At 49.0% G+C, this 19,765-nt stretch overlaps 1 protein-coding gene across 5 annotated transcripts in view; it reads right to left on the reverse strand.

Moving 5' to 3' along the window:
* The window catches only part of LOC137301706 (novel FERM domain containing protein), a 187,086-nt gene that overhangs the window by 27,721 nt on the left and 139,600 nt on the right, over positions 1-19,765 (reverse strand). For 4 of the 5 annotated variants that reach the window (XM_067971285.1, XM_067971284.1, XM_067971286.1 and 1 more), the window contains 6 exons: positions 10,735-10,822; positions 5,665-5,753; positions 4,173-4,236; positions 3,538-3,629; positions 1,510-1,584; positions 744-812 (listed from right to left, as the gene is read on the reverse strand). In XM_067971285.1, coding sequence (XP_067827386.1) covers positions 744-812; positions 1,510-1,584; positions 3,538-3,629; positions 4,173-4,236; positions 5,665-5,753; positions 10,735-10,822 — 477 coding nt within the window. The remainder of the gene's footprint in view (positions 1-743; positions 813-1,509; positions 1,585-3,537; positions 3,630-4,172; positions 4,237-5,664; positions 5,754-10,734; positions 10,823-19,765) is intronic. The other variant, XM_067971288.1, reaches the window with a different exon arrangement.

Here is a 19,765-nt window from a genome sequence, read left to right on the forward strand (position 1 = left end):
CAGAGTGAGAGGGCACAGGGTTGTCTCAGAGATGGGAGCGAGCAATGGGTATGAGAACACAGGGGCATTACAGAGAAGGGAGGTAACACAGGGGGTAAGATAGAGCAGGGAAAGTACATCCGGTGATCTGATCGAAGTTTTTAAGATATTAAGGGGAACGGATAGGGTGGATAGAGAGAAACTATTTCTGTTGGTTGGGGATTCTAGGAGTAGGGGGCACAGTCTAAAAATTAGGGCCAGACCTTTCAGGAGCGAGATTAGAAAACATTTCTACACACAAAGGGTGGTAGAAGTTTGGAACTCTCTTCCGCAAACGGCAATTGATACTAGCTCAATTGCTAAAGTTAAATCTGAGATAGATAGCTTTTTGGCAACCAAAGGTATTAAGGGATATGGGCCAATGGCAGGTATATGGAGTTAGATCACAGGTCAGCCATGATCTTATCAAATGGCGGAGCAGGCTCAAGGGGCTGAATGGCCTACTCCTGTTCCTATGTTCCTATGTTCCTACATGATGGGCTATCACAGAGCAAAGCGAATATATGAGAGTGAGGGCACGGAGTGTATTAAAGACAAGATAGAAAACAGAAAGGGAGTTTGTACATTGTGCAGAAATGGCGATGAAAGAGCAGCTCTCTCTCCAGGTTTACCTGTACAACAAGCAGTGAGCGGGCTGGGCTGGGGATGGGAGGGAGCTTAACTCAGAATCACTCGAGTGCAACATTTGACCGCAACATTCTTACCTGTGGATTTCAGGAGGGCTGCGTTTAATCTTTGCGCTCGACTCGATCACTTCCTTAGCCACTCTCCCACTGAAAGCAGCAACAATGGAACAACACAGAGTGTCAGTACATTCAGAATAAAGGTTTAACATTAATGCTTTCTATCACTGAACTGTTAAGCTGGACATATTTCCAGCTCCAGATGCTCATCATTCAGTTATTATCCTAGGGCCCAGAATAATGGAGCATGACCTATATTTTTGCAGATGACGGAGATCTGTGTGAGATTAATCAACTGTACTTTAATAATTGCCTCCGTTTATCTCGACGGTTAACCAGGCAAGTTCCAATGGCCATTTGTAACTAATGCCAGTTAAATGTCATTTTGAAAGATGTGATGTGATAAGATTCCTCTTGCTGCAAAGTATTTAGAAGGTGCATTTTTTTTTTGGTAGAAACGAATTGCTTACACCCAATTTTAAATTCTCCTTTTCTCTCTGCCCTTCTATCCCTAACTTCCAGCCTGAGGCTGTGAGGCCTGCAACGCTGGGCAATAATCCCAGCGCCTTAAGGCCAAGTGAAACCTTGACCAGCAATCTCTCCAAACTGTCTGAACGGGAATGACTCCTGGTCATTTCAATAAACACATTCACCATCTGATGCTAAAAGTATTGAAAACAATTTTTTTTGTTTTGTTGCTGTGGTTTTACTCTCTGGGTTTCCTTCCATTATTTCTCCCAAATGAAGTGTTAGTTTTCAGTAACCTCTACTTACTGTGACTATTTACCTGTATCGGAATCGGCTTCCTTTGAAGAACAGATTGCTACTCGATACCGTTCGAACCTGACTGGACTTTTCAAACCTGGTAAAGGGCAGAAAGAGCATAAAATCTACAATTCACTCCCCATCCTCAAGAACCCCTGGGACCCCCACCAATGGGATCTACCCCTCAAAAAGACCCTTTAACAACTTGCTTTTATACAGCGCTTTTAACGTAGTAAAAACATCCCAAGATGCTTCACAGGAGCGATTATCAAACACAATTTGACACCGAGCCACATAAGGAGATATTAGGACAGGTGACCAAAAGCTTGGTCGGAGAGGTAGGTTTTATGGAGCGTCTTAAAGGAGGAGAGAGAGGCGGAGAGGGGGAGAGGTTCAGGGAGGGAATTTTAGAGCTTAGGGCCGAGGCAGCTGAAGGCACGGCCGCCAATGGTGGAGCGATGAAAATCGGGGATGCGCAAGAAGCCAGAATTGGAGGAGCGCAGAGATCTCGGAGGGCTGAGGGGCTGGAGGAGGTTACAGAGATAGGGAGGGGTGAGGCCATGGAGGATTTTGCAAACAAGGATGAGGATTTTAAAATCGAGGCGTTGCCAGACCGGGAGCCAATGTAGGTCAGCGAGCACAGGGGGTGATGGGTGAACGGGACCTGGTGCGAGTTAGGATACGGGCAGCAGAATTTTGGATGAGCTCAAGTTTATGGAGGGTGGAAGATGGGAGGCCGGCCAGGAGAGCATTGGAATATTCGAATCTGGAGGTAACAAAGGCATTGATGAGAGTTTCAACAGCAGATGGGCTGAGGCAGGTGCGGAGACGGGCAACGTTACAGAGGTGGAAGAAGGCGGTCTTGGTGATGGAGAGGATATAGGGTCGGACGCTCAGCTCAGGGTCAAATAGGACGTCGAGGTTGTGAACGGTCTGGTTTCATAAATCCGTAATAGTCATGTTAATATACAGTGAGAGAATTATCTATTCTATATAACGATTAACAGGGGAGATATATTCAGGACATTTTACACATTATTTTTGAATACATTTATAATACACAGTGACCAGAGGTATTCTCCTTCCCTATAACATCTGGAAGATATTAAAAATCTCTCATCTGCCTGAGTTTCCTGTTTATTTCCAAGGTGTCAGATGTGACTCAGTGGTGACATTCTCGCCTCGAGTCAGAAGCCCCACTCCAGAGACTTGAGCACAAAATCAAGGCTGACACCACAATACAGTACTGAGGGAGCGCCGCACTGTCGGAGGGTCAGTACTGAGGGAGCGCCGCACTGTCGGAGGGTCAGTACTGAGGGAGAGCCGCACTGTCGGAGGGGCAGTACTGAGGGAGCGCCGCACTGTCGGAGGGTCAGTACTGAGGGAGCGCCGCACTGTCAGAGGGTCAGTACTGAGGGAGCGCCGCACTGTCGGAGGGTCAGTACTGAGGGAGCGCCGCACTGTAGGAGGGTCAGTACTGAGGGAGCGCCGCACTGTCGGAGGGTCAGTACTGAGGGAGCGCCGCACTGTCGGAGGGTCAGTACTGAGGGAGCGCCGCACTGTCGGAGGGTCAGTACTGAGGGAGAGCCGCACTGTCGGAGGGGCAGTACTGAGGGAGCGCCGCACTGTCGGAGGGTCAGTACTGAGGGAGCGCCGCACTGTCGGAGGGGCAGTACTGAGGGAGAGCCGCACTGTCGGAGGGGCAGTACTGAGGGAGCGCCGCACTGTCGGAGGGTCAGTACTGAGGGAGCGCTGCACTGTCGGAGGGTCAGTACTGAGGGAGTGCTGCACTGTCGGAGGTGCCATTTATGTTTCTCTCTGTACCTCAGACCAGAGCTGTGTCTCTGTCTGTACCTCCCACCGCACATTACAAAACAAAACAGTGAAGGTGTCAAACTGTAAGCAACACAGGAAAATTCAGTATATGCTGATAGGGTGAGATGAAAAAGGGAGGGAGGAGGCTCGTGTGGAGCATAAACGCTGGCATTGACCAGTCGGGCCGAATGGCCTGTTTCTGTGTTGTACATTCTCTGTAATAAAAGGCACTCACTTGTAAAAGGCCTGATTTTCCACTCCGCACTTCCACAGGTGTTTGCAGGCTTCAAGTGTTGGTGCAAAATATGTCAGAATAATCTTTGATTCCTGTTGTGGAGATGATAAAAGAACCAACTGATTAAAAGATCCTAAGAAGGGAGTTCCCCTCTCACTCCTCATGCACCCCTCCCCCACCCTGAATTAATTCACCAGGGCTCGGCTGTCAGGTACAGAGTTGTTGTCCATCCTGAATTGGACGGATATCGGCTGTTACTTCATCGTCACTGGGTCAAAATCCTGCAGGAAAACAGCACTGTGGGAGAACCGTCACCACACGGACTGCAGCGGTTCAAGGAGGCGGCTCACCACCACCTTCTCAAGGGGCAATTAGGGATGGGCAATAAATACCGGCCTCGCCAGCGACGCCCACATCCCCAGAACAAATTTTTTAAAGTACCAGAAATAATTCTGGTTGGTTCTTGTTTACAACCGCACGCTATGTCAGATATTGAATACAGAAAGTGCAGATCTCGGAAGATGCAATGTGTAAATATTTTGTCAGTGACTGATGCCAAATCGGATGTAGAAACGAATGTGGAGGATCGTTTGTTTTAAAATTGGTAATCTACGTTTAACAGTGTCAGCACTCACCCCCTTCTGAGTTGCATATAAATTAAATGTTTTCCCTTCAAACTTCATTTTGCTAACTTCAGTCCTGAAAGTAAGAAAGAAAATATTGTCAGTGTTAACTGTAACAATTTGGGACTCTACCCGCTATGGGATTTGGCTTTCATTGACCTGATTGAGGTCTTTAAGATAATGAAATAGTTTGATAGGGTAGACGTAGAGAAAATGTTTCCATTTGTGGGGGGAGACCAGAGCCAGAGGTCATAAATATAAAATAGTCGATTATAAATCCAATAGGGAATTCAGGAGAAACTTCTTTACCCAGAGAGTGGTGAGAATGTGGAACTCGCTACCACAAGGAGTAGTTGAGGCGAATAACATAGATGCATTTAAGGGGAAGCTGGATAAACACATGAGAGAGAAAGGAATAGAAGGTTATCCTGATAGAGTGAGATGAACTAGGGAGGGAGGAGGCTCGTGTGGAGCATAAACGCCAGCACAGACCAGTTGGGCCGAATGGCCTGTTTCTGAGCTGTAGTTTTGATGTAACTCGATGTAATTTATGTCAGTGATGTTGCTCTGAGTTTCGGTTCACAAAGATTCAACTTCCCGGGGATACATTTTTTGATTTAGCGTTTAAAAACAGTCAACGTGAAGTCTATTGCCTCGTCCATTTCAAACATTAGTGAGGAAACGATGAGTGGCTGGAGGCCTGGGTGGTTCTAATTGTTAAGGCAGTACTCAGAGAGAGACAGGACCGCCATCAGGCTCTTTATATTTTTGCATATTACTGTGGCCTCCAAACAGCTGGAAGCACCACTGGGTCAGTTCGCTAAAATAGTTCAATCACTGAGAAAAGCTTTCTGGCCGTCACCACACAGAGAGTCCCCTTTATTTTCAGTCGGTGTCAGTGGACGACCGATCGTGGGTTCATTAAATCAGAAAAGGCTTTTGTTAACACACAGGCCTAGGCAAGGGGAACACAACTCTCATTGGTCAATGGGAGACAGAGAAACTCGAGGCTGGAGCACAAATACATTCACAGCCTCTAACAAGGGAATCAGTAACCGGTTTGCTTCGGAACAGCAAACTCAGAAGCGTGTTTCCCCCCAGAACAACAGCAGAGTTGTATTTCATGTAGAGGGAGACACAGGGGAAATGTACCAGGGAATGTACCGGGAAATTTACCAGCAAACACAAGGAAATGTACAGGGAAATATACCGTGAAATACAGGGGAAATGTACTGGGAAATATACCGGGAAATATACCGGGAAACACAAGGAAATGTACTGGGAAATGTACTGGGAAATGTACCGGGAAATATACTGGCAAATGCAAGGAAATGTACTGGGAAATGTACCGGGAAATGTACAGGGGAAATGTACAGGGAAATACAGGGGAAATGTTTGGGAGACACAGAGGAAATGTACCGGGAATCACAGAGAGTAACAATGATGGGAATGATTGGGGAAAGGGTTAATTTGTAGAGGGAGAGCCCGGGCACTGTGCACTCACCATTTTATAAAATGAATCCTCTTGTTTCCCTGAAGCACCACAAATCCGTACGGAGTAAAGGCTAAAAATGCAGCGTTTCCTGAGACATCCTACGGGAGAAATGTTTACATTAAGAAATCCAGGGATTTTGCACTGAAATCTTTGGTAAGTTATTTGGATAATGTTTCTATTCTCTGCTCTTTCCCTCCCATAACCTGTCAGGCCCTAACTCAGCACCCATCACAATTCCTCACCCGTGGGACCGAGGTCACCCCTGACTGTGTGGCGAATATTTAACATAAAATCATCTCTCCCTGCTCCCAGGGTGATTCTAAACCACACAGAACAGTACCCAGCACCCACTGAGTCAGCTGATCTCAACTTGGACAGTTGGGAGGAGAGGATACAGAGGGAGAGGATACAGAGGGAGAGGATACAGAGGATGGAGAAGATACAGAGGGAGAGGATACAGAGGGAGAGGATACAGAGGGTGGAGAGGATACAGAGGGTGGAGAGGATACAGAGGGTGGAGAGGATACAGAGGGTGGAGAGGATACAGAGGGTGGAGAGGATACAGAGGGTGGAGAGGATACAGAGGGTGGAGAGGATACAGAGGGTGGAGAAGATACAGAGGGTGGAGAAGATACAGAGGGTGGAGAAGATACAGAGGGAGAGGATACAGAGGGAGAGGATACAGAGGGAGAGGATACAGAGGGAGAGGATACAGAGGGAGAGAATACAGAGGTAGGAGAGGATACAGAGCAAGAGGATACAGAGGGTGGAGAGGATACAGAGGGAGAAGATACAGAGGGAGAGGATACAGAGGATGGAGAGGGTACAGAGAGAGAGGATGAAGAGGGAGGAGGAGGATACAGAGGGGGAGGATACAGAGGATGGAGAAGATACAGAGGCAGAGGATACAGAGGGAGAGGATACAGAGGATGGAGAAGATACAGAGGGAGAGGATACAGAGGGAGAGGATACAGAGGATGGAGAAGATACAGAGGGAGAGGATACAGAGGGAGAGGATACAGAGGGAGAGGATACAGAGGGTGGAGAGGATACAGAGGGCGGAGAGGATACAGAGGGTGGAGAGGATACAGAGGGTGGAGAGGATACAGAGGGTGGAGAGGATACAGAGGGTGGAGAAGATACAGAGGGTGAGGATACAGAGGGAGAGGATACAGAGGGAGAGGATACAGAGGGAGGAGAGGATACAGAGCAAGAGGATACAGAGGGTGGAGAGGATACAGAGAGAGAAGATACAGAGGGAGAGGATACAGAGGATGGAGAGGGTACAGAGAGAGAGGATGAAGAGGGAGGAGAGGATACAGAGGGGGAGGATACAGAGGATGGAGAAGATACAGAGGCAGAGGATACAGAGGGAGAGGATAGAGGATGGAGAAGATACAGAGGGAGAGGATACAGAGGGAGAGGATACAGAGGGTGGAGAGGATACAGAGGGGGAGGATACAGAGGATGGAGAGGATACAGAGGGGGAGGATACAGAGGATGGAGAAGATACAGAGGGAGAGGATACAGAGGGAGAGGATACAGAGGATGGAGAAGATACAGAGGGAGAGGATACAGAGGGAGAGGATACAGAGGGAGAGGATACAGAGGATGGAGAGGATACAGAGGGAGAGGATACAGAGGGTGGAGAGGATACAGAGGGGGAGGATACAGAGGATGGAGAGGATACAGAGGGGGAGGATACAGAGGATGGAGAAGATACAGAGGGAGAGGATACAGAGGGAGAGGATACAGAGGGAGAGGATACAGAGGGAGAGGATACAGAGGGAGAGGATACAGAGGGAGAGGATACAGAGGGAGAGGATACAGAGGGAGAGGATACAGAGGGTGGAGAGGATACAGAGGGTGGAGAGGATACAGAGGGTGGAGAGGGTACAGAGGGTGGAGAGGATACAGAGGGTGGAGAAGATACAGAGGGTGAGGATACAGAGGGAGAGGATACAGAGGGAGAGGATACAGAGGGAGAGGATACAGAGGGAGGAGAGGATACAGAGCAAGAGGATACAGAGGGTGGAGAGGATACAGAGGGAGAAGATACAGAGGGAGAGGATACAGAGGATGGAGAGGGTACAGAGAGAGAGGATGAAGAGCGAGGAGAGGATACAGAGGGGGAGGATACAGAGGATGGAGAAGATACAGAGGCAGAGGATACAGAGGGAGAGGATAGAGGATGGAGAAGATACAGAGGGAGAGGATACAGAGGGAGAGGATACAGAGGGTGGAGAGGATACAGAGGGAGAGGATACAGAGGATGGAGAAGATACAGAGGGAGAGGATACAGAGGGAGAGGATACAGAGGGAGAGGATACAGAGGATGGAGAGGATACAGAGGGAGAGGATACAGAGGGTGGAGAGGATACAGAGGGGGAGGATACAGAGGATGGAGAGGATACAGAGGGGGAGGATACAGAGGATGGAGAAGATACAGAGGGAGAGGATACAGAGGGAGAGGATACAGAGGGAGAGGATACAGAGGATGGAGAGGATACAGAGGGGGAGGATACAGAGGATGGAGAGGATACAGAGGGAGAGGATACAGAGGGTGGAGAGGATACAGAGGGTGGAGAGGATACAGAGGGTGAAGAGGATACAGAGGGTGGAGAGGATACAGAGGGTGGAGAGGATACAGAGGGTGGAGAGGATACAGAGGGTGGAGAGGATACAGAGGATGGAGAAAATACAGAGGGAGAGGATACAGAGGATGGAGAAGATACAGAGGGAGAGGATACAGAGGGAGAGGATACAGAGGGAGAGGATACAGAGGGAGAGGATACAGAGGGTGGAGAGGATACAGAGGGTGGAGAGGATACAGAGGGTGGAGAGGATACAGAGGGTGGAGAGGATACAGAGGGTGGAGAAGATACAGAGGGTGGAGAAGATACAGAGGGTGAGGATACAGAGGGAGAGGATACAGAGGGAGAGGATACAGAGGGAGAGGATACAGAGGGAGGAGAGGATACAGAGCAAGAGGATACAGAGGGTGGAGAGGATACAGAGGGAGAAGATACAGAGGGAGAGGATACAGAGGATGGAGAGGGTACAGAGAGAGAGGATGAAGAGGGAGGAGAGGATACAGAGGGGGAGGATACAGAGGATGGAGAAGATACAGAGGCAGAGGATACAGAGGGAGAGGATACAGAGGATGGAGAAGATACAGAGGGAGAGGATACAGAGGGAGAGGATACAGAGGATGGAGAAGATACAGAGGGAGAGGATACAGAGGGAGAGGATACAGAGGATGGAGAAGATACAGAGGGAGAGGATACAGAGGGAGAGGATACAGAGGGAGAGGATACAGAGGGAGAGGATACAGAGGGTGGAGAGGATACAGAGGGTGGAGTGGATACAGAGGGTGGAGAGGATACAGAGGGTGGAGAGGATACAGAGGGTGGAGAAGATCCAGAGGGTGGAGAAGATACAGAGGGTGAGGATACAGAGGGAGAGGATACAGAGGGAGAGGATACAGAGGGAGGAGAGGATACAGAGCAAGAGGATACAGAGGGTGGAGAGGATACAGAGGGAGAAGATACAGAGGGAGAGGATACAGAGGATGGAGAGGGTACAGAGAGAGAGGATGAAGAGGGAGGAGAGGATACAGAGGGGGAGGATACAGAGGATGGAGAAGATACAGAGGCAGAGGATACAGAGGGAGAGGATAGAGGATGGAGAAGATACAGAGGGAGAGGATACAGAGGGAGAGGATACAGAGGGTGGAGAGGATACAGAGGGGGAGGATACAGAGGATGGAGAGGATACAGAGGGGGAGGATACAGAGGATGGAGAAGATACAGAGGGAGAGGATACAGAGGGAGAGGATACAGAGGGAGAGGATACAGAGGATGGAGAGGATAGAGGGAGAGGATACAGAGGGTGGAGAGGATACAGAGGGGGAGGATACAGAGGTTACAGAGGGGGAGGATACAGAGGATGGAGAAGATACAGAGGGAGAGGATACAGAGGGAGAGGATACAGAGGGAGAGGATACAGAGGGAGAGGATACAGAGGATGGAGAGGATACAGAGGGTGGAGAGGATACAGAGGGTGGAGAGGATACAGAGGGTGGAAAGGATACAGAGGGTGGAGAGGATACAGAGGGTGGAGAGGATACAGAGGGTGGAAAAAATACAGAGGATGGAGAAAATACAGAGGGAGAGGATACAGAGGGAGAGGATACAGAGGGAGGAGAGGATACAGAGCAAGAGGATACAGAGGGTGGAGAGGATACAGAGGGTGGAGAGGATACAGAGGGTGGAGAGGATACAGTGGGTGGAGAGGATACAGAGGGTGGAGAGGATACAGAGGGTGGAGATGATACAGAGGGTGGAGAGGATACAGAGGGTGGAGAGGATACAGAGGGTGGAGAGGATACAGAGGGTGGTGAGGATACAGAGGGAGAGGATACAGAGGGAGAGGATACAGAGGGAGAGGTTACAGAGGGAGGAGAGGATACAGAGCAAGAGGATACAGAGGGTGGAGAGGATACAGAGGGAGAAGATACAGAGGGAGAGGATACAGAGGATGGAGAGGGTACAGAGAGAGAGGATGAAGAGGGAGGAGAGGATACAGAGGGCGGAGAGGATACAGAGGATGAAGAGGATACAGAGGGAGAGGATACAGAGGATGGAGGGGTTACAGAGGGAGAGTTTAAAGAGCGAGAAGATACAGAGGATGGAGGGGATACAGAGGATGGAGGGGATACAGAGGATGGAGGGGATACAGAGGGAGAGGATACAGAGCGAAAGGATATAGAGGGTGGAGAGGATACAGAGGATGGAGGGGATACAGAGGTTGGAGAAGATACAGAGCGGGATGGAGGGTGGTGAGGATGGAGGGAGGAGAGAGAGGGAGTTGCCCACTCTCATTCACCTAAAGGGACTTGCTCAGACCAAATCTGAATTGTAACAAATAAGCCAAAACCAGAATTTGCAGGGTTAAAATTCCACTGGGAGTGATCGGCCTCGGTCAGTAACAGCATGTGAATATCCACAGCCAGGAGTGAGCAGATTACAAACCTCAGTGTCCCTGTGTAGCTCCTGTGTTATTATTATTGGTCTATACCTTGCACGGGTGAGGATCCACTCCATATGTTTCCAATGACTGTGCTTTCTTCAGAAAATTCAGCTCCGCCGTGTCAGGAGACTGCCCACTGCACGGAAAAGATCAAAAACGGGAGAGATGTCGGTCACTGAGACCATTCCTGTACAACTGGAAAGATGGTGGCTGTGTGGTTGGAGACCAGAATGCATTCAGCATTGAACCTTGAATGTCATTAAAGCAACTATCTGATGCTAATCTTGCTTAAAGAAAGGACTTTCATTTATATAGCACCTTTCATGCCCTCAGTTCATCCCAAAGCCAATGAAGTTTGTCACACAGTGAATTGCTTTTGGAAGTTCACTAGATTGATTCCAGGAATGAGAGGGTTGTCCTATGAGGAGAGATTGAGTAGAATGGGCCTATACTCTCTGGAGTTTAGAAGAATGGGAGGTGATCTCATGGAAACGTATAATATTCTAAGAGGGCTTGACAGGGTAGATGCTGAGAGGATGTTTCTCCTGGCTGGAGAGTCCAGAACTAGGGGGCATAGTCTCAGGATAAGGGGTCGGCCATTTAGGGCTGAGATGAGGAGGAATTTCTTCACCTCACAGGGTTGTGAATCTTTGGAATTCTCTGCCCCTGAGAGCTGTGGATGCTCAGTCGTTGAGTATATTCAAGACTGAGATCGATAGATATTTGGACTCTAGGGGAATCAAGGGATTCGGGGATAGGGCGGGAAAGTGGAGTTGAGGTCGAAGATCAGCCATGGTCTTATTGAACAGTGGAGCAGGCTCGAGGGGCCGTATGGCCTACTCCTGCTCCTATTTCTCATGTTCTTCTGTCTACAACAGCAACCTCCCACATACAGTTATCGGAGGAGTGATGAGTCAGTCTGATTTTAGACGGTATTGGTTGAGAATTCCTTGGTCTTCAAAAGTGCCATGGGATTTTTAACATGGAGACCAATCTCCAGCTGTTTCCCCTGGCTGGAAAGTCTGGAACCAGGGGTCATAGTCTCAAGAAAAGAGGTCGGCCACTTAGGACCAAGATGAGGAAAAATTTCTTCACTCAGAGGGTTGTGAATCTTTGGAATTCTCCACCCCAGAGGGCTGTGGATGATTCGTCGTTGAGCATATTCAAGGCTGAGATCGATAGATTTTTGGACACTAAAGGAATTAAAGGATATGGGGATTGGGCGGGAAAGTGGAGTTGAGGTAGAAGATCAGCCATGATCTGATTGAATGGCGGAGCAGGCCCAAGGGGCCGTATGGCCGACTCCTGCTCCTATTTCTAATGTTCTTATGTTCTTAGACCAGACCTTGGCATCTCTGACAAAGCAGCACTCCCTCAGGATTGTACTGGGGAGTCGACAGCATTCAATTATATGCACAACCCACAAACTTTTGACCCAGAGGTGAGAATGAAAAGAAAGACTTGCATTTATCTAGCGCCTTTCACAACCTCAGAATGTCCCAAACAGCTTTACAGCCAATGAAGTACTTCTTTGAAGTGTAGTCACTGTTGTAATGTAGGAAACGCGGCAGCCAATTTCCGCACAGCAAGATCCCACAAATGGCAGTCAGTTAATCTGTTTTGGTGGTGTTTGGTTTAGGGATCAATGCTTCTCAAGAGGTCTGCGGCCGATTTTTAACCTCTGCCCATCCCATTTGTGAGGCGTCTGCCAGTCGAAGGTGTCGGGGAAAGAGCGACCCTCCCTGAGCTACCCACCTGGTGCCACTTTTCACTTGGGGCCATCTTATGGTGGTGGCGTCTTAAGACGAGAAAGTGTCCAAGACTCTACAAACAGAAGGGCCGTGATGATGTAATGACATCACCATGTCACCGATTCGCTCTGGTGCAATAACTTATTTTGCCCCAGATTTCTCCCCTTCTCCCCCGCAGGCATTGACTCCTCGCTGGGCTTTGATTCACAGATTCCGACAGCCCTCCAGGGTCCCATCCAAATGACCGTTCTTCATATACAATTCCAAATGGTAAATGGTGGAGGGCTATTCAACTGCATTGGGCATCGCAATCTGATCTGGCATCCATGTAACTGGATATTAAATCAGGATCACTCCTCCCAGACCAAGAATTTACATGGACTTAACACACAGAAACAGGCCATTCAGCCCAACTGGTCTATGCCGGTGTTTATGCTCCACACGAGCCTCCTCCCACCCTACTTCATCTCACCCTATCAGCACGTCCTTCTTTTCCTTTCATCCCTCATGTGAGGCCAATTGGAGTGACCCAACAACCACTGCCCTGGCTTGAGATCAGCTAAGGCAGCAAACTGGGCCTCAAGCTAAGACATGCTTAGTCAGAATGTGGACAGACATCCCGTGGATTTCACACTGCTGGTTTCGAAAATTATACAACAGGCAGTTCAGAAATTCCCAATGCCTAATGCATTCCCTGAGCAACTTTGGTCAGCCAGCGAGGTTTAACTCTACGTTCGAACATCTGTTCCCTCAGCTCGACAAGCAAAAACAAACCAAAAATAAAGATAGATTGAACTTGGTTTGTCATTTGAGATTCTTTTTTGGGATGAGGAATTGGAACAAGACCAAGGACGTTCAACCTGACAGCACAGCTGCCTCAATCTGACGGTTATTTTCATTTTAAGATGAGAATATGAATTATTGATTGCTGCAGTGATTGGGAGCCCATCCCAGCTCTCACGCAATGGGGGGAGGGTGGAGATGTTAGAACTCCAGGTGTGTATGTAATATATACACATCTGGAGCGTGGTTGTGATGCTTAGCCTCTGAAATGGAGCTGTGTTTAAGCAGGACTGTCCCTTTAAAATCACTGCTCTGGAACTGCCTGTGGAGAACAGTCTAAATAGGCACATTCTAAAGGTCAGTAAGAGGCTAATTGCCGGGGGAAATTTCTGTAGATTGGCAACGCCTTGTAAATCCCGGGTTCCTGCCCTTGGGGAGAGGCCAAATTATCAAAGTCATAAAAGCCAGCTGGAAATGTCTAGCCTTCTTTCTTTTATAATATTTTTGACACTTTGAAGTGCGAACGATACATTTTGTGTACAAGACTTAGATACCTTCAAGGGTTAAGTTACGAGGAGAGATTACACAAATTGGGGTTGTATTCTCTGGAGTTTCGAAGGTTATGGGGTGATCTGATTGAAGTTTATAAGATATTAAGGGGAACAGATAGGGTGGATAGAGAGAAACTATTTCCGCTGGTTGGGGATTCTAGGAGTAGGGGGCACAGTCTAAAAATTAGAGCCAGACCTTTCAGGAGTGAGATTAGAAAACATTTCTACACACAAAGGGTGGTAGAAGTTTGGAACTCTCTTCTGCAAACGGCAATTGATACTAGCTCAATTGCTAAATTTAAATGTGAGATAGATAGCTTTTTGGCAACCAAAGGTATTAAGGGACATGGGTCAAAGGCAGGTATATGGAGCTAGATCACAGATCAGCCATGATCTTATCAAATGGCGGAGCAGGCACGAGGGGCTGAATGGCCTCCTCCTGTTCCTATATTCCTACCTAGCATCAATATCCTTCATTTTTCTTTTACACCACAGTTTCGGGAGGAAGTGGTAATGACTTCCATTTACAATCTTATGCACAGTTCCCGTAGCGACTATCAGTTTGTTTTTTATTAATTACATAGAATTTACAGCACAGAAACAGGCCATTCGGCCCAACTGGTCTATGCCGGTGTTTATGCTCCACTCGAGCCTCCTCCCTCCCCTCTTCATCTCACCCTATCAGCAAAACCTTCTATTCCTTTCTCCCTCATGTGTTTCTTTAGCTTCCCCTTAAATGCATCGATGTTATTCACCTCAACTACTCCTTGTGGTAGCGAGTTCCACATTCTCACCACTCCCTGGGTTAATTCCTCACTGGGTCACAACTAGCCACAGAGAGTGCGGTCCACAACACAGATCACCTCCCATCTGCACTGCCGCCGTGATGAACAGATCTCTCTCTTTTCTGCTGTGCAGAAAATCTTTCCTTGTAACTGCTTGCAGGGGAAAAAAGCAACTCAGGGTCAGAACCGATTGGAGGCCCCCCCATCGCCTTGTTAATATCCCTTTCTGCAGGACAACTACTGAGTCAAGATAAATACTTTTAAAATGCAAACTGAACACAGAAAGGACTCAGCGAGGTTCTCCCATGCACCGGGGGATCTGAAATTTAAAAAAAAGAAACTTCAAAATAGATCCGCTGATTATTTTAATGTTATTTTTATTGAGTTACTCTCACTGCTGTTCCAGAACCTTCTGCCCATCTCCTCCCAGGATCCTCACTGTGCTGCAATCATGGCTCATCTCACTGGCCTATCCCCCCGGCACCGTCAGTACGAGTATCAAGGATTAAGGAGTCATGTAATTGAGGTGTTTGAGATGATTAAAGGATTTAATCACAGACCTCCAAACTCTCCCCCAACCCCCGCTGTGGACTTCCGATATCTGAACCTCTTGTGTCTCTGAAGACTCTTGCACAGTCTCCGCCTTTCATGGAAATTACAGCGCAGAAGACGGGATCGCCAACTCTGGTTGGACACATTCCTGGAGGTTTCATCACATGTCTCCCACCGCCCCGCCCCGCCCCCCCAACACTCCCGCCATTGGTCGCCCGACACGTCCATCCTCGCAGTGCCCCGCCTTCCCACGGCCAATCAGAAGGCAAACAGACTCTTTGTTACCCGATTGGATGACTCTTGACTCTCAGTCAAACAGCCTTTCTTCCCCCCCATGTCCGAGATATTTTTTTAGAACGAATAAACAAAAGTGTTCAAGAAATTTTTTTTAAAAAATACAATTTTTGCTTAATATCCCTGGGATTTTTCTCCCGGGTTTTTGCTGGCAGCAGTGCCCTGGAGATTAATCTTCAATTCCTGGAGACTCCAGGGCAATCCTGGAGGGTTGGCAACCCCTCGCAAGAGGAGGTCATTGGACAACTTTGTGCCCAGAGTCAGTGCTGCCCCCACAGGCACCCACTCAAACTCCAATTTTGTTATCTGACCTACTTTGTTTTTCTTGTCCCGAGGAACAAAGAAAGAGAAAGTGAAAAATTGGAGGGCACAGTATGAAGAAGATGGGCAGGAATCAAAAATGGATCCAGAAACTGTTAACCTTTTTGACTCTTCAAACACCAGTAAATGTGTTAGATTTGTTCACCTGCTGGCATCACTCAATGGACATCACGGCCATTTCAATTCAAATAGTTTCAACCCTGTTTCTGTCAGATTTCCATTGTTCAAATTCAGGATTCTTTCTGAACTCATCCCAATTGGAAGCATCCAACAGGACAGGAATTCGCAAAATAATTTCTCCAGCTCGTTCTGCCAGTTGTAATCCTTAACGATGAGTCTAATCCTCTGTAGTGGAGAGGCAGCAGTAACAGTAACGGTAACACTCCAGCTAACACTTCAAGTTATTCTGCCCCAAAAAGCTGCTCGGGGTCAATTGAAAATTTCAAAACTGAGATTGATAGGTTTTTATAGTTAAGGTTATTACGGGTTACAGAACAATGGCGGGTAGATGGAGTTAAGATACAGATCAGCCATGATCTAATTGAATGGCGGAACAGGCTCGAGGGGTTGAATGGCCTCCTCCTGTTCCTGTGTTCCTTCCTATTAAGAAGCCAAAAACATCACCAGCAGCATCTTAAAATTCTCACGCCTCGTCGCTGATGATTTCGGGCCTATTTGGATATTCGGGACCTGCTCCTGTAATTCTGCAAAATGAACCATAAACCTGCAATCTAGTTTTCCATTACTGTAACCCCTCCTCCAAGCAGGCAAACAGGACCGGGCAAACCTCATTAACGTGGAACTCCACACTCATCGCTCCCTCGCTTTTCCCATTCGGTCTCTCCTCACCCAAAGGTGCTGGCTCCATGCTCCATCCCACAGTCTCCTGCCAATACTGAGCCCTAGTGGCCCCTTCTCATGTGTGAGCCCAGAAAGTGAGTTCCAGTCGGCTATTTGACCATCTGGGCCATCACAACCAAACCTGATCCTGTTCTTACCCGACATCCCCCACCCCACAAGCACACACACAAATACACATACAGGTACACACAGGTACACACACACACAAATAAACATATACACATACAGATACACACACACACACAAATAAACATATACACATACAGGTACACACAGATACACACACACACAAATAAACATATACACATACAGGTACACACAGATACACACACACACAAATAAACATATACACATACAGGTACACACAGATACACACACACACACACACACACACAAATACACATATACACATACAGGTACACACAGATACACACACACACACACACACACACAAATACACATATACACATACAGGTACACACAGATACACACACACACACACACACACACAAATACACATATACACATACAGGTATACACAGATACACACACAAATACACATATACACAGATACACATATTCACATACAGATACACACACACACAGATACACACACAAATATACACACACAGATACACATATACACACACACACACACACACAAATACACATATAACATATAACATGAGGGGATGTCGGGTAAGAACAGGATCAGGTTTGGTTGTGATGGCCCAGATGGTCAAATAGCCGACTGGAACTCACTTTCTGGGCTCACACATGAGAAGGGGCCACTAGGGCTCAGTATGGAGACTGTGGGATGGTACGCCAGCATGGAGCCAGTGAGGGAGCACGGAACAGCAGCTATTGACAGAGTCTGGTTTCGAGAGAGTCTATAATTTGGTGAGTGAGGGGATTCCGTGCAGTAAGGGGTGAGGTGCATTAGTTTAGACAGCAGAGCAGAGCGTCCCGAGAGCGGGGAGGGGCTACCGAGAGCGGGGAGGGGCTACTGAGAGCGGGGAGGGGCTACCGAGAGCGGGGAGGGGCTACTGAGAGCGGGGAGGGGCTACCGAGAGCGGGGAGGGGCTACCGAGAGCGGGAGGGGCTACCGAGAGGGGGGAGGAGCGTACCGAGAGCGGGGGAGGGGCGTACCGAGAGCGGGGAGGGGCGTACCGAGAGCGGGGGAGGGGCGTACCGAGAGCAGGGAGGGGGCTACCGAGAGGGGGGAGGGGCGTACCGAGAGCGGGGAGGGGCGTACCGAGAGCGGAGAGGGGCGTACCGAGAGCAGGGAGGGGCGTACCGAGAGCGGAGAGGGGCGTACCGAGAGCGGAGAGGGGCGTACCGAGAGCGGAGAGGGGCGTACCGAGAGCGGAGAGGGGCGTACCGAGAGCGGAGAGGGGCGTACCGAGAGCGGAGAGGGGAGGGGCGTACTGAGAGCGGGGAGGGGCGTACCGAGAGCGGAGAGGGGCGTACCGAGAGCGGAGAGGGGCGTACCGAGAGCGGAGAGGGGAGGGGCGTACCGAGAGCGGAGAGGGGCGTACCGAGAGCGGAGAGGGGAGGGGCGTACCGAGAGCGGAGAGGGGCGTACCGAGAGCGGAGAGGGGCGTACCGAGAGCGGAGAGGGGAGGGGCGTACTGAGAGCGGGGAGGGGCTACCGAGAGCGGGGAGGGGCGTACCGAGAGCGGGGAGGGGCTACCGAGAGCGGGGAGGGGCGTACCGAGAGCGGGGGAGGGGCGTACCGAGAGCGGGGGAGGGGCGTACCGAGAGCGGGGAGGGGCGTACCGAGAGCGGGGAGTTTTGTCCAGGGCGACTACACCTGCGGTGAGTGTCTGCAACTCGAGGAACTTCGGCTCCGAGTTGAGGGGCTGGAGTCCGAGCTGCAGACATTGCGAGGCATCAGGGAGGGAGAAAGTTACCTGGACACTTTGATCCAGGAGGCAGTCACACCCCTTAGACTAAATACTGTAGAATTGGCCCGTGGTCAGGGACAGGAGGGTGTGACTGTGAGTGAGGCAGGTACGGGGATCCAGGAGGGAGCATTGCAGGAGCCTCAGCCTCTGCACTTGTCCAATAGATGGGAGGTTCTTGCAGCCCTTGTGGACGAGTGCAGGGACTGCTGGGAGGATGAGCAAACTGGCCACGGCACCGAGGTTCAGGGGGCCATTCAAGTGGGGGGAGTAAAAAGGAATGTGGTTGTAGTAGGCGACAGTATAGTTAGAGGGATAGACCCTGTTCTCTGCAGCCAAGTGCAAGGGTCCAGAAAGCTGTATCGCCTACCTGGTGCCAGGGTTAAGGACATCTCCTCAGGGCTGGAGAGAAACTTGGAGTGGGAGGGGGAGGATCCAGTTGTCGTGGTCCACGTAGGTACCAACAACATAGGTAGGACTAAGAAAGAGGGAGTTTGAGCAGCTAGGGACTAAATTAAAAAGCAGAACCACAAAGGTGATAATCCCCAGATTATTACCTGAGCCACGAGCAAATTGGCACAGGGTAAATCAGATCAGAGAGATGAATGCGTGGCTCAAAGATTGGTGTGGGAGAAGTGGGTTTCGATTCACGGGGCACTGGCACCAGGACTGGGGAAAGAGGGAGCTGTTCCGTTGGGACGGGCTTCACCTGAACCATGCTGGGACCAGTGTTCTGGCAAACCGAATAACTAGGGCGGTAGAGAAGGCTTTAAACTAAATAGAGGGGGGGTGGGCTCAGGTGGGGCGAAGTTTCGATTGATGAAAAGAAAAGACAAGGAAGCATTACAGGAAAGTGATGGGGGTAATGATAAACAGAGTGTGTCAGGAAGGGACAGAGCGTACAAACATAAGAGTGCACCAGCAAATGGGGCCGGGGTAGGAAAGAACGGTAAAAAGACAAAATTAAAGGTTCTTTATCTGAATGCACGCAGCATTTGTAATAAGATAGATGAATTGACGGCACAAATAGAAACAAATGGGTATGATCTCGTGGCCATTACAGAGACGTGGTTGCAAGGTGACCAAGGTTGGGAGCTAAATATTCAGGGTTATTTAACATTTTGGAAGGATAGGAAAAAAGGTAAAGGTGGTGGGGTAGCTCTGTTAATAAAGGATGAAATTGGTATAATAGTGAGAAATGATCTTGGCTCAAAAGATCAAGATGTCGAATCAATTTGGGTGGAGGCAAGAAATAGCAAGGGAAAGAAATCACTGGT

The sequence above is a fragment of the Heptranchias perlo genome, chromosome 34 (genome assembly GCF_035084215.1).
Source record: "Heptranchias perlo isolate sHepPer1 chromosome 34, sHepPer1.hap1, whole genome shotgun sequence".
NCBI lineage: Eukaryota > Metazoa > Chordata > Chondrichthyes > Hexanchiformes > Hexanchidae > Heptranchias > Heptranchias perlo.